The 19,655-nt window shown below is 35.4% G+C and overlaps 1 protein-coding gene across 1 annotated transcript in view; it reads right to left on the reverse strand.

Annotated features, from left to right (window-relative positions):
- Nucleotides 1–19,655, reverse strand: part of PKHD1 (PKHD1 ciliary IPT domain containing fibrocystin/polyductin) — a 484,305-nt gene that overhangs the window by 171,497 nt on the left and 293,153 nt on the right. Inside the window, 1 exon segment of the mRNA XM_043591641.1 lies at nt 13,242–13,379. Within this exon segment, the coding sequence (XP_043447576.1) occupies nt 13,242–13,379 (138 nt within the window).

Raw genomic sequence — 19,655 nt, forward strand, 5'->3', positions numbered from 1 at the left:
CATGACCTGAGCCAAAGTCGGACGCCCAACCGACCAAGCCACCCAGGCGCCCCATGCCCCTGCCCCACTCTTGTTCTCTCTCTCTCCAAACAAATAAACTTAAAAAATAAATAAATAAAAGTTAATACATAATATATTCACTCACATACTTGTAAAATGTATAAAAATCCTTAAAACTTTATAAACAAAGGTGAGCTAATTCACTTCTATAAGCCTTGGTTTCTGCAACTTTAAAATAAACATAATAATAGCATAACTTTATTGGGAGTTAAATGATGTGCTGCATGTTAGTAATACATGGCACAGTGTCTACGTATAAAATGTTTTAAATGCTTTTAAAAATGTTGGCTCTTAGTAGTAATAATGGGGGAAATAGTAGCAGTAACAATAAAGAAATGCTACATTTTATAATTAACATTTAAATTTACAAATTAAGAAGAAAGGTGAGCCCTTCCCAACCAGTAATGTTCTCTTTCTAAAGTGCTAGAAACTAGACATTTCAATAGCAAAAATAATAGGCGAATACTTATTTGAATGTCCAGCCCACAGAACTGCAGGAAATACAATTAAATTTATCTCCAACTCAAACACTCTTAAAATAGTTTTCTAAACAAGGAAACAAATTATTTATTCAGTCATTTATTCACCTATTTGCTTAAAATAATTTAGTTTTTCCATGCAAAAATAATTAAATAATACTTAATAGTTATTTTATTTATTATATAATTCACTAATTATTTGAAAATAATTTCTAAAGGAATTTTACTGTTATTGTGATGGAAGTTCAAGTGTCCAAAATATAGTTTCAGAAACACTGATTTAGAAAATATTAAAATATTAAAGACATTACTGTAAATGTGTTTCATAGAAACTGATACCCCAAAAAATAGAAGAATCATTTCTTGTATCAATGTTTTGCTTATATATATATATATATATATATATATATATATATATACACACACACACACATATATACATACTTATTATTATATATAGTGTGATGTTTATCTATCAGAGAACTAGTATCCATCTAAAGATAAAAGAGATATTTCTGTGTTTAAATTCATTTTGAAATACGTATTATTTACCATTGGCTGCCACTCTTCTTCAAGACTCGAAGAAATGAAGTTTAGTGTTTCCTGAACTTGTAAAGAACAAAGCTTGTATGCTCTTGTCCTTATAGTTAAATAAATACAATATTTTAAAGTAACATCCCATTTGTGTCACTTTTTAATTTTATTGCATAACTAGTAATTTCATTAGCAAACTGTCAGTGTAAACAAAAACTGATTTCTTCACTCATGATCCATTTTAGCCAATTTATAAATGATCTCTTTTGCAGATATTTATGTATACCTATGGTAATATTTACACATTAAATGTGTGGTTTATTTGTATTTTCTAAGCATAAACTTGAAAGAGGATATATATATATATTTTTTTTTAATTTAATATATTATTTTTAAACATCACTACAAGATTCCCTAGCTACTGAATGAGTCTAACTACTGGGTATTGTTGCTTTAGGCTAGAGGATATGTTTTAATCTACACTTTTCTCTGGTTTGTCTCCTTTTTATTACTTAATCATCCAATGAGCCTTACAGAACTGTCAGTTTGGAAGGCAATAAACTGTGTATGGATTTTTCTTCTTTAGGATTGAGAAAGTCCCAATCATAGAAGCAATGAAAGAAACTTCCATAGACCCAGTACTTCATTTCCTGACAATCAAAGTCATGTGCTAATGATGACCTTAGGCACCTGGCTACAAATGTGAGACAAGGCTGACAAATACCCATCACTAACTCTGTAAAACAATATGTGACAAGTTTTAAGATAAAAACCCAGTTCTAAGCATAATTACTGAGCAACTAGGCAGCATGTCATGTGACCTTGTTGTGACAGGCCATGGAAACAATGAACTGCCATGTCCTCAGGGAAATTGATGTGTGGGGCATGTCTTTGCTTACCTAGGGATCAAGGAGGGTTCTATTAACTTTTAAAGACACTAATTATTACTAGTAATCCCTCTCTGAAATTCACCTACAAACCATCAGAAGAGAGTTTTCCATTTGCAATTTTATTTTATTTTTTGTTTATTAATTTTGATAGAGAGGGAGGGGGAGCACATGAGCAGGGGTAGGGCAGAGACAGAGGGACAGAGAGAATCCCAAGCATGCTCTGAGTTCTGCACTGAGTCAGATGTGGGGCTCAATCCCATTACCATGAGATTATGGCCTGAGCCAAAATCAAGAGTTGAACACTTAAATGACTGAACTACCCAGGTGCTCCTCCATTTGCAATTTTAAAACTATGAGCTTAAAACACTCTATTGAGCTGAACATTTGGATGAATAACATGTTAATGTCATTGGTATCTAAGACAAAGAACACATTTCAAAGCATAGGAATGATGTCCTCTCTCAGAAGATACCAGTGTAAAAGATGAGTTCAGACATCTACTCATGGACAATGAAATGCAAACATTTCAAGCAATCAACAAACCAATGTTTATGAAACAGGCTTTGAGTTGGGCATTTTTATGAGTTTTTCTCTCCTAGACAGACTAAAAATTGAAAATAGTTCAGATTTGTAGAATATCACCCATTTTTCATTGTTTTGTCATTATTTAATTCCTTTCATACAGAGGGGAAAAGCATTGTAGTCATTTACGCATTACTACTATAATTCCTTCCTCACAGATGTAGACATTTAAGTCTAAGCTAAGGAGACTGAACATGTTACAAGAAAAAGGCATTGAGCTGAAAGACAGACTTAGCTATATCCATTCATTTATATATACACTAATCAATCACACAGTACACTATCTCAACTCTACTATGTACTAGGCACTAGGGTCACAAAATGTCTAGTCTATCATAATAGGGAAGGTGAAACATACCACCTTGTAACAATAAGATGAATGCAATAATGACAATACGAATTAATAGAATAGACCAGAATAAAAGGCACACTGAAAGCTACTAAATGGAGTCAGGAGGTGCTCACAGTAAAAATAGTCCTTGGGCACTGCCTTCAGTTGAAGGATGAGTATTTAAGGTAACTAAAATAGCCTCTAATCCTGGTCCCGGTCTTTATCAGCTAGGAGATGGGAGAACAAATCAGTTATCACACAGGAGCTCAGTTTCCTTATCCATGCAATGAAAACAGAGGATTCACACAATCATTTAGGTCTGTGATATTACTGTTCTAAATCTACTATTAGAGAATACTCCAAAAGTTGTAGAATGAGTTGCTTAATTAGAAATATAATCCAGTTCTCTAGAATTTCCATGAGGATCCTAAACTAATTTCTCTCTTGTTAATATTATACTTATGAGATTATGAAAAGGTAACCATTTTCAGCATAATTTGGCCTCAATTGTATCTTTAAGACTTTAGAAAGCAACCGGGACTTTGCTTCATTTCGTTAAACAGGAACCTTATCTGTCTTCCTTACTGCTGAGTACTCAAGTCTCAGAAAGAATATTTGCCACTGAGCAGGCCATCAATGAAGTAGAAAGAAATGGAAGGAAGCAAGAGGAAAGGGACAGAGACAGGGACAAATCTATATGTAAAACTTGGGAAAATCATATCAGAGGAATTATTTTCTCCTTAATATTTACTAATTTGCCACAAAATAGCATCCAGAAGAAAGTTATTCATGAAAGCACATACAGGTTTAATGACATCAGTCTTATATGGATTACTGTTCATTTTTAAACATGACATTTAATATGTTCACTTATACTTAAGATTACATTAATGCCAAAAAATGAAGTTGTTAAAGAAATGGTATTCAATGTATTAAAAGTTATTGTCCCTGAAATAATGTGTTAATTTTTTCTTTGTTCCACATACAAAATAACGTTGTGTCAAACCTATATTGAACAGTCATTATAAGACAAAATTTAAAAAAAAGCCAAAATAAGATGGCCAGTTTCCTTTCCAACTTTCTTTGCTCTCTGCTAATTTCATACTAATGACTACTCCTTTTTTCTTATAAATTCCCTTCTTTGTTTCAATATATTATTTTCTTGTCATTTCATTTTCCTTCTCCCTGCATTGCTGTTTCTTTTCCATCCTCCTTCCTGAGCTCAGTTTCTTCTATCCGCCCTTTCTTTAACACCATTGGTACTCCCCCAAATTGTAGCCACTTACATACACTGAAATCTAACCTTGAGGTGTATGAGTCCACCTATTCAACAAAAAACTGTGAGGGCTTTCTATGTGTCTGACACTATTACAAGCACTTTAATAAATACTCAGTTAATTCTCATACAACTCCATGAAATAAGAACTGTTATTATTCCCATTGTGAAGGGAAGGAAACTGAGGCAGAGAAAGATCCTGTAACTTACCCACAGTTGTTCAACTAACAAGTGGTAGAAAGGTGATTCTAACTTCATACTACCATTGACCCAGATTTCCCAACCTGAAATGTGGCATGGGTTCTAAAAAACTCACCTGACATCAAAATTGCTACTAGGTTCTAGTGACTTTTTTACACACTCAGTATTTCTATAATTAATTATTCTTTTTTATTTCCAGTGCCCTAGTTGATTCCTTTACAAGGTCTCTCCTGAAACATCTTACTATCTTCTCACATTTTACTGTGACCCTTCCAATATACTGCCTCATTCCCACCTTCCACTGCCAGGGGTGATCTTTCTAAGACCAAATCCAATTATGTCACTTCCTTACCTAAAACTATTCAGGGACTACCCTCCTCACAGCCTTCATGATAAAATCCAAACTCCTTAATATAATGTATAAGGCCAAAAAGCTTCACTGGCTACCACCATTCTATAAAACCTACAATGCAGACATACATATTCCCTATACTTTCCTGAAGGTATAATTCATTTCCACAAAGATGTGCCTTTTGAGATCTCTTCCTTGATCTTTAAGCCCCTCCAGGTTGGAAGATGGGACTCTTCCAATTATGTTTTTACTTGTCTGTCTCCACTATTATATGGAGACATTTCTTGCAAGCTAGGGCTCATGACTGATATTTCTGTACATCCGACTTCTCCCATAGTACTTGGCAAACAATAGGCAATGAGCAAACACATGACAAATTAAAGAATGGACACAAAAATGAAATACTTTAAGCTTATCTCAAGTGTTGTATCAGATTAATGAGATAATCACTACACAAAGAATGAAACTGAGTTTGGCATTTGTGATGCAAATATAACCCTCTAAGCAAGGCTTTGATATTAAACTTTCCTTCTAATTCTATAGCATTCTATCTTTCTACTCTACTAAAAGTCAGTTGATACCTTCTGCCAGCACTAGTTGACTTAAAAGGACCACCAAGAAATATAATTCCACAATGTTAGGACTTGGATCAAATGGCATCAGACAGCAGACATACTTTGGCAGTGCTCTGTGCCAATGTCCACATCTATTAAGTTTGTTTACTAACCAGTCTTATTATCTATTTCATGTTGGGATTTCTTTAGGGTGTGGTAGAATTAGACAGATGGGTTGAAAGTCTTCCTTCAGGCATAATACATATAAAATTGGGCAGATGGGTTCTAGTAATCAACCTTTAGGCCTGCAACACATGGACAAAGCAGGAAGAAAAATAATACACCACTACCTACTAATAGGTAAAAATATAGTGGGGAATAGACAAATTTTAAAATAAAATTTGAAATGTATAAATCAAAACTGGAAAGTTTCCATGTTACTTCCCTTCAAAAGTATAAATTTTCAGGTAGCAAGCTTTTATTATAGTAGTAATTGAACTGAGAAACCTAAAAATAATTTACAAAAAAAAAGACCAATCTTAGCAATAGCTGTCCAACTGAAATACATTTTCTAGTCAGAAGAACAAGGCTCAGTTTTATTAAGTATTTCTATCTGTGAGCTGGATGAAGATTTTATAAAACATTAAATAAATGAGCAAACAAGCTTAATCTGAGAGAAAAAGATCAGAATTTAAAAGGATTTCCCCATTGTGGAAAAATGGATTGAAATGATAAAAAGGTAAGTTAAAAAGTATTACATTTAGATCCCCTAGAACTGAAGGGAAAACAAAATAATCCTTACACAAGTGTACAATGTAGAGATATGTATTAGAGGCAGGACACAAAAAAGAGTAGGAATTTGGGGGGCCTGGGTGGCTCAGTTGGTTGAGCTTCCAACTCTTGATTTCAGCTCAGGTCATGATCCCAGGGTTGTGGGATCAAGCACCGTGCTGGGCTCTATGCTGCACATGGAGCCTGCTTGATATTCTCTCTCCCCATCTTTCTTTGCCCTTCCCCTGCTTGTGCACATTCTTGCTCAAATAAATAAATAAATAAATAGTAAGAATTACAGTTTACAATATAGTTGGCAGGACCAACTGCATAAAGGGCTGGACAGAGAAGGTAGTTCAATGTTTGGAAATATTAATAAAAAGATGGTATCTATTATGGTAGCTAGAAGCTAATTGTGCTGGAGAGCTTCTGTTGATGCCTCCATTTTCAAAGTCTGCCTTTCTTTCCTCTGCTCAGTGCCCCCAGGATACTGTTGACCTGCAGGTACTACATTGAGCTCTCCTTTACTCTGAGCTCCGGTTGGCTTTAGTCAAATGAAGCACAAGCAGGAGGTGAGGAAACAAAGAAAGTGAGATCAAGGTTTTTTTTATATCTATTAGCTGTTCCTTGTACTGAGTTATTTAGTCCCAGACACAAAAGGTCATGGTACTTTCTGCCAGTTATCTCCATACATCCTCTGCCATCTCTAATTCCAGCAAGGACTTCTTTTTCTCACTCCTTTAGGGCAAAGGGTAGTAAGGATGCTCTGCTGTTACTAGCCATGGGGAATTCCCCATGCCATTTGGATTTTTGTGACTCTCTCCTTCATTAACATTTCCTCAAATAAGTCCAATTCAGTATGACATCTATTTTCTGCGAGCACCCTGACAGATAAACTGAAACATCAAATACTTATTACATGCCAAGCACATAGAAGAAACTGTTATGTTTAATGGTTTTAACATTCCTCCAAGGAAGTTTCCATTTTGCCATGTACTTTACTGCTGAATAAATGGATGTGTCCAGAGGGTAATTTGCTTAAGGTCAAACAGCAAGTAGGTAACCAACATGGATTTGATCCCAAGCCATTTGACTTAGAGCCCATGCTGGTCACTGCTATACTCATTTGACTCTGTCAGGGTCCACCCAGGAAAAATTCTTTCCCTCTGGCTTCATACTCTCATAGGAATTGAACAAAGTAGTGTTTAAAGGCAATGTCAGGGAGTGGGGGATCTCATAACTCTGAGATACGTGAACAGAGTACAAATTTGTAAAATCTTTCTGAAAAGCAGTTTGACAACATGTATCGAGGACTTTAAAACATAGACTAATCTGAAAGAGAAGAACTCCAAAGACAGCCATAAAACAAGTAACAAAATGACAATAAGTTAATACCTATCAATAATTATTGTGAATACAAATGGACACTCCAATCATACAGTCTGGTCAAAAGACATGGAGTGACAGATGGATAAAAGGCAAGACCCATGTATATGCTACCTATAAAAGACTCATTTCAGACTTAAAGATACATGCAGATTCAAAGGGACAGAAAAACATTTATTATGCAAATGGAAGTGAAAAAAAAGCCAGAGTAGTAATATTTATATCCGACAAAATAGCTTTAAAACAAAGACTATACCAAGAGACAAAGGACACTACATAATCATAGAGGGAATAATCCAACAAGATATAACAATTGTAAATATTTATGCACCCAGCATGAGAGCAACCAAATACATAAAGCACCCATTAACAAATATAAAAGAAGTAACCAGTAATAATACAATAATCGTAAGGGACTTTAACACACCATTTCCATCAATGGATTGATCACCCAAACAGAAAATCAGCAAGGAAACGGTGGATTTGAATGACACATTAAACCAAATGGATCTAGTAGATATATTTAGAACATTCCATCCTAAATCAACATAATATACACATTCTTTTTAAGTGCACATGGAATATTCTCCAGAACAGATCACATGTTAGGCCACAAATCAAGTTTCAACAAATTCAAAATGATTGAAGTCATACCATGCATCTTTTCCAAACACAATGCAATGAAACTAGAAATCTACCACAGGAAAAAAATGTGGAAAAAGCACAAATACATGAATATTAAATAACATTCTACTAAACAATGAGTGGGCAAATCAAGAAATTAAAAAGAAAATCAAATAATATATGGAGACAAATGAAAATGAAAACACAATGGTCCAAATATTTGGGATGCAACAAATGCTATTCTAAGAGGAAAGTTTATAGCAATACAGGCCTACCTCAAGAAATAAGAATCTCAAATAAACAACCTAAACTTACATCTAAAAGGAACTTAAAAGAAGAACAAATAAAACCCCATATTAGTAGAAGACAAGAAATTATAAAGATTAGAGCAGAAATAAACTAAAATGAAACTAAACAAAAGAACAAATCAATGAAAATAGAAACTGATTTTTTTAAAAGATCAGCAAAATTGATAAACCTTTAACCACACTCCTCAAAACAAAAGAGAGAAAACACAAATAAATGAAATAAGAAATGAAAGAGGAGAAATAACAACCATATCACAGATACACAAAGTATAAGAGATTATGAAACATGATATGCCAACAAATTGGACACACTAGAAAAAATGTATCCATTTCTAGAAATGTATAACCTCCCAAAAACAAATCAGGAAGAAATAGAAAATTTAAACAGATCAATTACCAGGAATGAAATTGAATCAATTATCAAAAAAATTCTAACAAAAAAAAGTTCAGAAGCAGATGGTTTCACAGGTAAATTCCAGCAAACATGTAAAAAAGAGTTAATACCTCTTCTCAAACAATTCCAAAAATTAAAAAAATAGAATAGAAAAGCTTCCAAATTCATTCTATGAGGACAGCAGTACCCTGATACCAAGTATGACAGAAAAAGAGAACTATAGGCCACCATCTCTGATGAACACAGATGTAACAATCCTCAACAAAAGATTAGCAAACTAAATCCAACAATACGTTAAAAAATATCATTAACCATAATCAAGGGGGATTTATTCCTGGGATACAAGAATGGCTCAATATTCACAAACCAATCATTATGATACATCATATCAACAAGGGAATGGATAAACATCATATGATCATTTCAATAGATGCAAAAAAAGCATCTGACAAAGCATAACATCCATTCATGATAAAAAACCGTCAACAAAGTAGGTTTAGAGGGAACATATGTCAAGATAATACAGGTCCTATATGAAAAAAACTACAAGTAGTATCATATTCAATGGTAAATACTGAGAGCTTTTCCCCTATGGTCAGGAACAATACAGGGATGTCTACTCTCACCACTTTTGTTAAACACAGTACTAAAAGTCCTAGCCACAGCAATGAGACAACAAAGAGAAAGAAAAAGGCAGCCAAATTGGTAGGGAAGAAGTAAAACTTTTACTATTTGCATATGTCTTCATACTATATATAGAAAACCCTAAAGACTCTACCAAAAAACTACTAGAGCTGATAAATAATTTCAGTAACATCAAAGGATACAAAATCAATATACAGAAATCCATTGTATGTCTATACACTAATAATGAAGTAAGAGAAAGAGAGATTAGGAAAACAATACCATTGAGGCGCCTGGGTGGTTTAGTCAGTTGACTTCCTCTCAGGTCATGATCTTGCATTTTGGGAGTTAGAGCCCTGCTGTCAGTGCAGAGCCTGCTTCGGATCTTCCGTTTCCCTCTCTCTTTGCACTTCCCCCCTGCTCATGCTCTCTCTCTCTCTCAAAACTAAATACACATTTTAAAAAAAGGAGAAAGAAAACAATCCTCTTTACATTTGCATCAGAAATAATAAAATATCTAAGAATAAACTTAATTAAGGAAGTGAAAGACCTGTAGTCTGAAAATTATAAAATACTGATGAAAGTAAGTGAAGACAACACAAACAAGTGGAAAGATATTCCATGCTCATGGAATAGGAAAACAAATATTCTTGAAAGGTCCATTTAACCCAAAGCAATCTATACATTTAATTCAATCCTTATCAAAAATACCAATAGCATTTTTCATAGAACTAGAACAAATAATCTTAAACTTTGTATGGTACCACAAAAGACCCTGAATAGCCAAAGTAATCTTCAAAAAGAACAAAACGGGAGGTATCACAATCTCACATTTCAAGTTACACTATAAAACTGTAGTGATCAAAACGGTATGGTACTAGCACAAAAAGAGACACACAGATCAGTGGAGCAGAATAGAGAACCCAGAAATAAACCCACAATTATATGGTCAATTTATCTTTGACAAAGAAGGCAAGATTATGCAATGGGAAAAAGAAAATCTCTTCAACAAATGGTGTTGGGAAAATGAGACAACTCCATGCAAAAGAATGAAACTAGACCACTTTTTTATACTATACACAAAAATAAACTCAACATGGATTAAGGACCTAAATGTGAGACCTGAAACCATAAAAATCCTAAAATAGAGCACAGTAATTTCTCTGACATTGGCTACAGCAACATTTTTCTAGATATGTCTCCTGTGGCAAGAGAAACAAAAGCTAAGAGAAACAAAACTAAACTACTGGGACTACACCAAAATAAAAAGCTTCTGGGCCACAAAGGAAACAATCAATCAAACTAAAAGCCAACTAAATGGGAGGAATTATTTGCCAATGACATATCTGATAAAGAGTTAGTATCCAAAATCTATAAAGAACTTATAAAACTCAATTCCCCCCAAAATGAATAATCCAATTAGCAAATGGACAGAAGACACGAATAGATACTCTTCCAAAAAAGACCGACAGATTCTTAATTATAGAGAACAAACTGATAGCTCCCAGAGCACAGGTGGGTGGGGAGATGGGAAAATAAGTAAAGGGGATTAACACATATCATGATGAGCACTGAGTAGTATATAGAGTTGTTGAATAACAAAAATCACTGTATCATACACCTGAAATTAATATAACACTGTATGTTAAGTATACTGGAATTAAAATTTTTAAAAATGTTTCAGAACTAGAAAAAGTAATTGTTGCACATCACTGTGCATGTAGCAAATGCTCCTGAGTTTAACTTGAGTAAAGTTATGTGAATTTTACCACAATTCAAATAAAAACATGCACTTATCCTTAGGCCCATTAATTCTACTTACAAATGTCTATCCTAAGGAAATAATCAGAGATATGAATAATGATTTGAATTCTAAATTGTTCATTGCATAGTAAGGTACTTGGACAAAAAGAAATCTGAATAACCTTGATATTAACAATAGGAAAATGGTTAACTAAATTATTATACATGCATGTATACATACTCACATAGATATGGAATATTAACATTATTAAAACCATGTCCTGGAAAAAGAATGTGCTGAGGAAATTCTCACATTGTTAACACAGAATCCAAAAGATTATCATATTGTATACTCTATGTTTTAAAGTGTGTATGTGTATGTGTGTATATGCATGTGCCAGAAAAAAAATGATTTAAAGACAAGACTACAAAATATAACTGTGGTTTTCTTTACATTTGGGAATATGAATGATTACTTCATATCTGTTATGTAACTTCTATTTGCTTTTCTCCATTTTCCAGTTTTGTATTGGAAAAATAAAAATTATTTTAAAGTATCAATAACTATGATTAAAAAGATATCACAATAATATAACTATGTAATCATAATAATAACAATGATTATAATAACTATGATTTAACTGTGGTTAAAATATTAGGAACTGCAAAATCTGAAAAAGAGAATATTCAAGAAAATGTGAATGAAGGACTATCAAGGGAAGGGAATTTGAAACTCATCCTGTACAGATCAGATCAAAGAACCTGAACCAACAGATATTAGAGAAAGACAGACTGACTTAATAGAAGGACAGGAATTTAAATAGAATTTTTAAAAATGAGAACAGGTTATCTTAAAATGTTTTGATTTTTCTGTCGTTGGAAGTATTTGAGAAATGGCTTGACCATAATTTTTGAGGAATCTTCACAGTGATTTAAACTCTAGACAGGTGGTTAGACCTAGAAATCTCTTTCACCAGAGATTCTAACATTTGGATGCTACCTAATAGAAATATCTAAGTATTTCCATTCCTCACCATCAGTAACTTACTTCTTTGGGGTAAGGTATTACTGTTCCTGGGAATTCTCTTTTAACTCCTTTGGGGGTGGGGGTGGGAGGGGCAAAGCAGATTGCCTTACTGAGTTCAAAAGTAGTTCCTTTGGGGTCAGAGTACATGTGTTTTTTTTTTTTTAATCATTGTATACTTACTTCTTACAACAGTTCCAAGTATACAGTTCACCTATACGAACTCAGACTTTTTATTTGCATAAGCCAATGCACCAGACCTGACTAATACACTAACCTCCAGATCTACACCAACCGCTTGTCCCTTGGCCTCAGCAACATGCTTCATTTCTTACCCGGGGTAGCCCCATCTCCTGGCATCTACTGAGCCTCTGGCCCCTCCACTAGATTCCCAGAGAGCCATGAAACATAACAAAGAAAGACCAAGTTCATGGGTTTGGGGTGAACAAAGTGAACTTCCACCCTTCTCCCCAGCTGCTCCCCTTATTGTCCCAGGATGTGGTGACTCTATAAGGCTTCTCTCAAGGCACCTCACATAGCCAAGCAAATAGCCCTGTTTCCTTAAGCAGCTGTGACCATCTTGTGTTTGCTTTCCCTCTTTTTTCTTTCACTTCCCTTTTGTCACTTCACTGTGATTATTTGCCCCAGTAAAGCATTAGCACATATTTTGCTTTAAGGTCTGTATTCCCAAGGATCCACACTAAGATAGCAATTGAAATTTTACTGTGAGTTAGTTAACCAAAAAATAAATCCTTCTGAAAGCATGAGCCACAGGTAAACTCTCATACAAAGGACCAAAGGGAAGAATTGATCTGTGGCCTGGAGAAGGACAAGAGGCCTGCCATGTGCAGCAGCTGGAGGTCCCTAGGGCCAGAAACATGGCCTGATGACAGTGGGTGGACATCCAAGAATGACCGACCAATCAAAGTCACTTCTGTCTGTGTTGTCTAAAGCTTGCAGAGGAAAAGTTTTACTAGTAAACTTGCCCCTTGCCTTAGCCTCCCCAAACTCTATTAAGCAACCTGCTAGATGATACCATCATTTCCCAAGGCCCTTCTCACAGAGTTTAATTCCCATTATGCTCCCAATCCTTGTGCCCTCTACTCACCAACTTTCAGCTCCCCGCCTACAATGACCATGCATGCCACACTCAGAACATTGCTTCTGTCCACAGGGAATTCTAAAGTCCCCATCACATAGAGGCCTTTGAGGAATGGAAGATTCATATCCACAAGGACAGTCCTGTCTGAGGAAGAAAAAGAAATTGCTCAGACGCATAAGCAATACAAGAATTGCCTTCTCTCCTCTAGTGATTTACCCTGAGATTCTCTAGGCAATTTAGGAGCTGCTTATGTTGCTACCAATGCCAGGCCGGGTGCAGCAACTAGAACAAGTAGTTTTCAAAGGACTAGGCCTTAATAAAGAGACAGGAGTTTAAAAAAATGCATGATTAATAAATCCTTCCATTGGCTAAAAAAACAAGTGTTATGGCCAAAAGGCAGTGTTTATGCCTCAAACAGCTCCCCAGGCCTACTTTAGTGCACATGTATAGGAAAGTTCCCTATCCTTTGGCCCTTCCCTTCACTTTGACTGTAATTTCAGGGAGGCAGAGAAGCAGAGATATGACCTTGGCTTCTGAAGTCAGATGATTTGGATGTGAATCCCAGAACTGCTACTTATTAACTGTATGAACCAACACACTTACCTTTCTGTGCCTCAGTTATCTAATCTGTGAAATGGGAATAATAAAAATGCCTGCTTCATTCACAGGGTTCTTGTGAGGGTGAAATGAGTTCACAAATCTAAAGTGCTTATACAGTACTAGTAAGTAATTCTCAATCTCCTAATTCCTACCATGTAAAGCAAAGGTCTAGTGTGTGCTCAAGAAATGCTGGATATTTTCATTACTGGTACTGTTGTCAATTAACCTGGCATGCTTGTAGAGCTCCTCTGACAACACAAAACCGTTGTTTTCATCGCCCATTTCATAAAGTTTCCATACAACTTCATAAAAAAAAAGAATCAAAGATTTTTGTCTGAAAGTAATAATAAGGCAATACATGAATAAAAATTCTTATTTAAAACAGAAAATATTTTGTGTATGCCAAAGTATTAAGTGTTACTTTCTGAGGCTTAGTAGTAATTCAACACAAATTAAAGATCTCAAATAAATGTTTCTGCTTAAATTTCAAGTACCATAATCAGTGACACATGTAAAGGTTTTAAGGAATTTTGTTAACAGAATTTCATGTCTCATTCCAGGAAACAATGTACCCTGCTGTTCTAAAGGACCTGCCCTCCACCAAAGTAATTTCTCATAGGGTGTCTTTTCTAGTCCCTACTTCGCTAGTTATAAGACTGCCACACCTTCCTGTGACAGAGACTCTAGGGTTGTAAACCAAACAATTTCTCTTTTCCTACAGGGTTCACAGCTAGACTATCTTTTCTAGCCTCCTCTGCATATGGTGAAGCCCATATGACTGAGCTATAGTCAATAAAATATAGGAAGGATTGAAATGTGACCTCTCCAGGCCTGGTTCATAAACTCTCCAGTAGGCACTTTCTCCTTTCCCTTGTCTCTTGGTCGGACAGTAGAACAATGGTTCTCAAGGTATGGCTGTGGTCCAACAACCACCACCTACTCACCCATTCAAAATCAACCCAAGTTTTAGCTCTGCTAGTAAGATATTCCCAGTCTCCTCACTGGATCCACCGCTCCTGCCATGGAAATCTGTCTCTGGTTTGCTATCCCATGATACCCTATACATTCTAATATCAGAACACTAAAACATACTATAATTACATCCATAATTAGTGTGTGTAAGGAGATGATTGTCACTGGGCTGGTCCTTAGTGTAATTATGCCTTTCTCACCCACTGTAACTTTCTTATGGGAATCCATTTTTAACAACCCTTGTGCTTATTGTGAATTCAGAGATAAAGTTGTTGGGTGGCTCAGTCAGTTAAGCATCAGACTTTTGATTTTGACTCAGGTCATGATCTCATGGTCGTGACCTCAAGCCGCATGTCGGGCTCTACATCAAGTGTGGAGCCTGCTTAAGATTCTTTCTCCCTCTCCTTTTACCCCTCCCCTGCCTGTGCTCTCTCTCCCAAATAAATAAATAAATAAATAAATAAATAAATAAATAACAAAAAAAAAGATACAGTTGCTAAATAAAGATTTCCCAGATCTGCGGAGTTTAGGTCCCTACACAACTTAAACTCAAGAGTACATTGGTAACAGATACAAATGAACCATCAGGCTAAGACGAAAATAAATAAATATTCCAATTTCATCTCTGGTGTTTTAAAAACATTCAAACAGGGGCACCTGGGTGGCTCAATCGGTTAAGTGTCCGACTTCGGCTCAGGTCATGATCTCACAGTCTGTGAGTTCGAGCCCCGCGTCGGGCTCTGTGCTGACAGCTCAGAGCCTGGAGCCTGTTTCAGATTCTGTGTCTCCCTCTCTCTCTGCCCCTCCCCTATTCATGCTCTGTCTCTGTCTCAAAAATAAATAAACGTTAAAAAATTTTTTTTTTAAACATTCAAACAAAAGAGTGAAATATCCAGAGAACGTTCTAGGTTTAACACACATTTTGGAAGTTCATGAGTTTAATATGACTTCAAAATTAAGATGCAAATTATTTCACGCAAGCACCTTTAAAAATTAAAAAAGTTCTATGCCAATAACCCCTATCTATTCCAACCTATGGCCCAAACTACCAACATTTGTCTGCCAAGCCTGATTTTAAAAATGATTAAATTGCTTCAATAAATGTTTTATCTCATCTACAGAGTACTCACACGCACAAAAGCATGATATTAGGCTTCGTTTTAACATACTTATCAGTTAAAATAGGACAATTTCCGTCCTTTTGGTCTTTATCACATACTCCTCTTAGAAGAAATTTCTCCTTTTGATTGCCCTATCCATTCCAAATATACCAACAAATTTCACACAAATCGCAGGTAGCTTAACTATTGCAAGCTCCATGAGAACAAAGACCACAGCTGCAATTCTCACATTTACTTGCTCAGGACCTTGAACAGTAGATACTCAAAAATAACGCCAAAGAACATACACATACCCCGCATGTAAAATCTAATAGCTATACAAGAGGAAGTATAGGATGAAGACAAGAGTAGAAACATTGCTCTTATTTTACTTTGAAATTGCCTGGATCTGTCTAGTCACCTTTTCTTCTTTCTTTTCCTCCCGCGTGATGTGTCAAATCTTGTTGAGTGGTAGGAATTCAAAGATGAGGAAGACATGTTTCCCATCATCAGATGAGGACAGATAAACAAATAAGTACAATGCGATATACTTGAAATGATAATATAATTGACCTTTGAGCAATATAGGTTTGAACTGCATGGATCCACTGTATCTGATAAATACAATATGGTACTTTAAATGTCCATTATGTTCCTTCTGATTTCCTTAATAACATTGTCTTTTCTCTAGCTTACTTATTATTGTAAGACTACAATAGATATTATAAGTAACCTACAAAATATGTATTGTTTCTGTTATTGGTAAATCTTCTGGTCAACAGTAGGCTATTAATAGTTACATTTGGGGGAGTTCAAAGTTATACACAGATTTTTGACTGCACAGGGTGGGGGATCAGCACCCTAACTCCCATGTTGTTCAAGGTCAACTGTATATTTTTTCATTAAATGGAGGTTGACCTCATCTTTACTCCCAACTACTTCAAAATAGAAATTCTATCAATGTGCTTAATAAAAAAAATTCTGGAAGATGAAAGAAACAAATGCCCTATAAATATTTGTATCAAGGATATTTTGTACCATAATAACAGAGACTACAGCTATCCACACAAGAAACATAGGCAAAAGAATCCATTCCAAACTAGTCTCCAGAGCAGATCAGCTACACGTCCAAACTGACCAACCCTGAGCTACAATGACAGCTTCTAGTGAATTTCTATCTTTCCCAGGTGTGGAAAGTTAGGATCAATATGCCACTTTCTTTAAGTAGCTTCATTTCCATGAAATTATTCAAAACATTTCAGAAAAAAAATCACTCAGTAACATTTATACAAACCACTTAAAAACATGAATGATAGACCACCTCTAAATTAACTGTGGCCTGATGCTTTTCATCTTGCCTTGCTTTGACCAAGGCTTTTCCATCCTGCTCTGTCAGTGACCAATCTATCCTACTTGAGAGAATGAACATGGGCATATGGAGGGAACCATCTGGAATTTCTGTTGCTCGATGGGAGGCTGATGGGGGAACAGATCTGGAAAGAGACTCCAAAAAGAATTAATGAGTACCAGATGTAATTAAAGACTGCTTTTTCCCCCCAAAGGAGTTTGGGACCAGCCTTGGGGTGGTGCCTCTTGGTTCCAAATTACACCCCCTTTCCACTTGTTCATCTATCAAACACTAAACATCCCACCATCTTTATTTTGGCATCTTGTGCCAAGCAGTATTTTGTTTGTTTGTTTGTTTTCTACCCTTAAAGAGTTGTATTTTGACAATTATAAGGGCAAAGCTTTAGAAATAATATCTGGAAATTTAACGCTATGAAAGAATCACCTGAAATTCCCCATATATCAAATGCAACAACAACAAAGATGCTTTAGTCTTCTGTACATGCACTAGCTACCCTTATGACCAGAAAGCCTGAGCCAAATCAAAAACCAGGTGCCTCTGGACAGAGGGCTAGGGATTTTTTTGTATCAGGACTAATCTGGTTACAAAGCATTCCATGTCATTTTAACACTAGATTTAAACTCTTTTTTTTTTTTTTTTTGCAGCAAAGTGAGAGAATCAAGGTCACTATTGTGTAGCATTCCAAGGGTCTGACACTTGTCTAAATCCTGCAGAAATGAGATCAAGGGCGAAGGGCACAGATCCTGGGAATAATGATGGGGTCACATTAACAGGCATAATTTAGGGCAGGCAGACCCACTACTTGTATGGTACTCACTGTATCGGGCCCCATAACTTAGGTGCTGAAGACAGTTTCCATTACAACCCTGCTATTGTCAAAAACACAGCCTACAACCAACTTTGGACACAGCTCAGACTTCTGAGGGAGAATGATGGCATGCAAGGGCAGAGCAGGACATACAAGGATTATTTGTGGGCTTGTTATGTTCCTGTACCTTCCATAATTAACAAGTACACATAATCTTTTTACATTCAGCCTTAGCCAAAATATCTCCCATAAACATATGAACTGATGGAAAAGTTACATGCTAATTCCATTTAAAACAGTGATTTGTGGTGGTTTTTTTCCTCTGATTGCTTAGCTTTTGGTGAATCTAACGGTTTATCCAATATTCTGTCTATACAATTTGTGAGAATGACTGGTACGTCCAAAGAAGTACTCCAAAAAGAGTGGAAATTCTCATACATAAATGTTTCACAGAGATGAAAGGTTAACATGATTGAAAATTAGTGTCAAGCAGAATAATATGCAGAGATGATGGTATTCATTTATCAATAACTCATTCCCTTTTAGAAAAAACAGAACAAAGAATGCTAGAAGGGAAGGTTGCATTCGTTCTATAACTAAATTCTTTTCAAAGAGCTGCTCACTTTATACCCTGCCTTTTTTTTCAATCAAATCCACACAGGTGGTTTCTTTATTCTACTCTTACCTATCTTTTTTTTTCAAACTGGTCTTAAAAATAGGCAGAAGAGGCAGTTTTCAAAGTGCCCAGAGGCACATGATTCAAGACTGAAAGCCAACTTCCCTAACTCCTTGAAGAAAAACCATCTGCCTGCCTGTGTGTGGGGGAGAAGGAGGGAGGTTGGAGGAAGAGCTGCTTTAACTTTGGAAAATAAATACCCATCCCACTCCCCACTCTCTGTCTTTCTCAATCACATACAGACATGCATGACTCTCATAGTAGAATCAACATTTTAAATTATGATATTTTAATTGATCAATAAAATGTTTAACATACAATGTTTATCTCTTCCTCTAGTCTATACCATCTGTTCTTCAAAAATATTTGAATCTATTTAATAGGAAGGTCTTTAAGCAAAACTACCAACTGTATCAGATCAATCCTCTGAATCCCAAATTCTGAAAGGAAAGCACCAGAAGGTGCTGCTGTTTTCATAAAAATAGAAAAGAATCTGTGCTTTCTCTCATTCCAGGCTTTGTTTTATCTCTTAAATCTTGAGATGGTGTTGTGCTGCTGTTCTCTCCATTAGACCTCAAAGAATTCAGAATGACCCAATATGTGTTGCCATTTTAAAAAACCAACTTGGATATTAAAAAATAATAAATAATGATATATATATAATTGTATATATGATATCATGATATATATAATGATATATAATCAACATAAAAAAAGCTGTACATATTTAATGTATACAACTTACTGAGTTTGGAGATAAGTATATATCTATAACCATCATTATAAGTTCTATCCATCTTTTTCAAAAGTTACCTCCCATCCTTTTTATTATATTAGTACTATTACTATTATTATTATTTTGTGATAATAACACTTAGCCTAAGATCTAGCCTTT

Source organism: Prionailurus bengalensis, chromosome B2 (genome assembly GCF_016509475.1).
Source record: "Prionailurus bengalensis isolate Pbe53 chromosome B2, Fcat_Pben_1.1_paternal_pri, whole genome shotgun sequence".
NCBI lineage: Eukaryota > Metazoa > Chordata > Mammalia > Carnivora > Felidae > Prionailurus > Prionailurus bengalensis.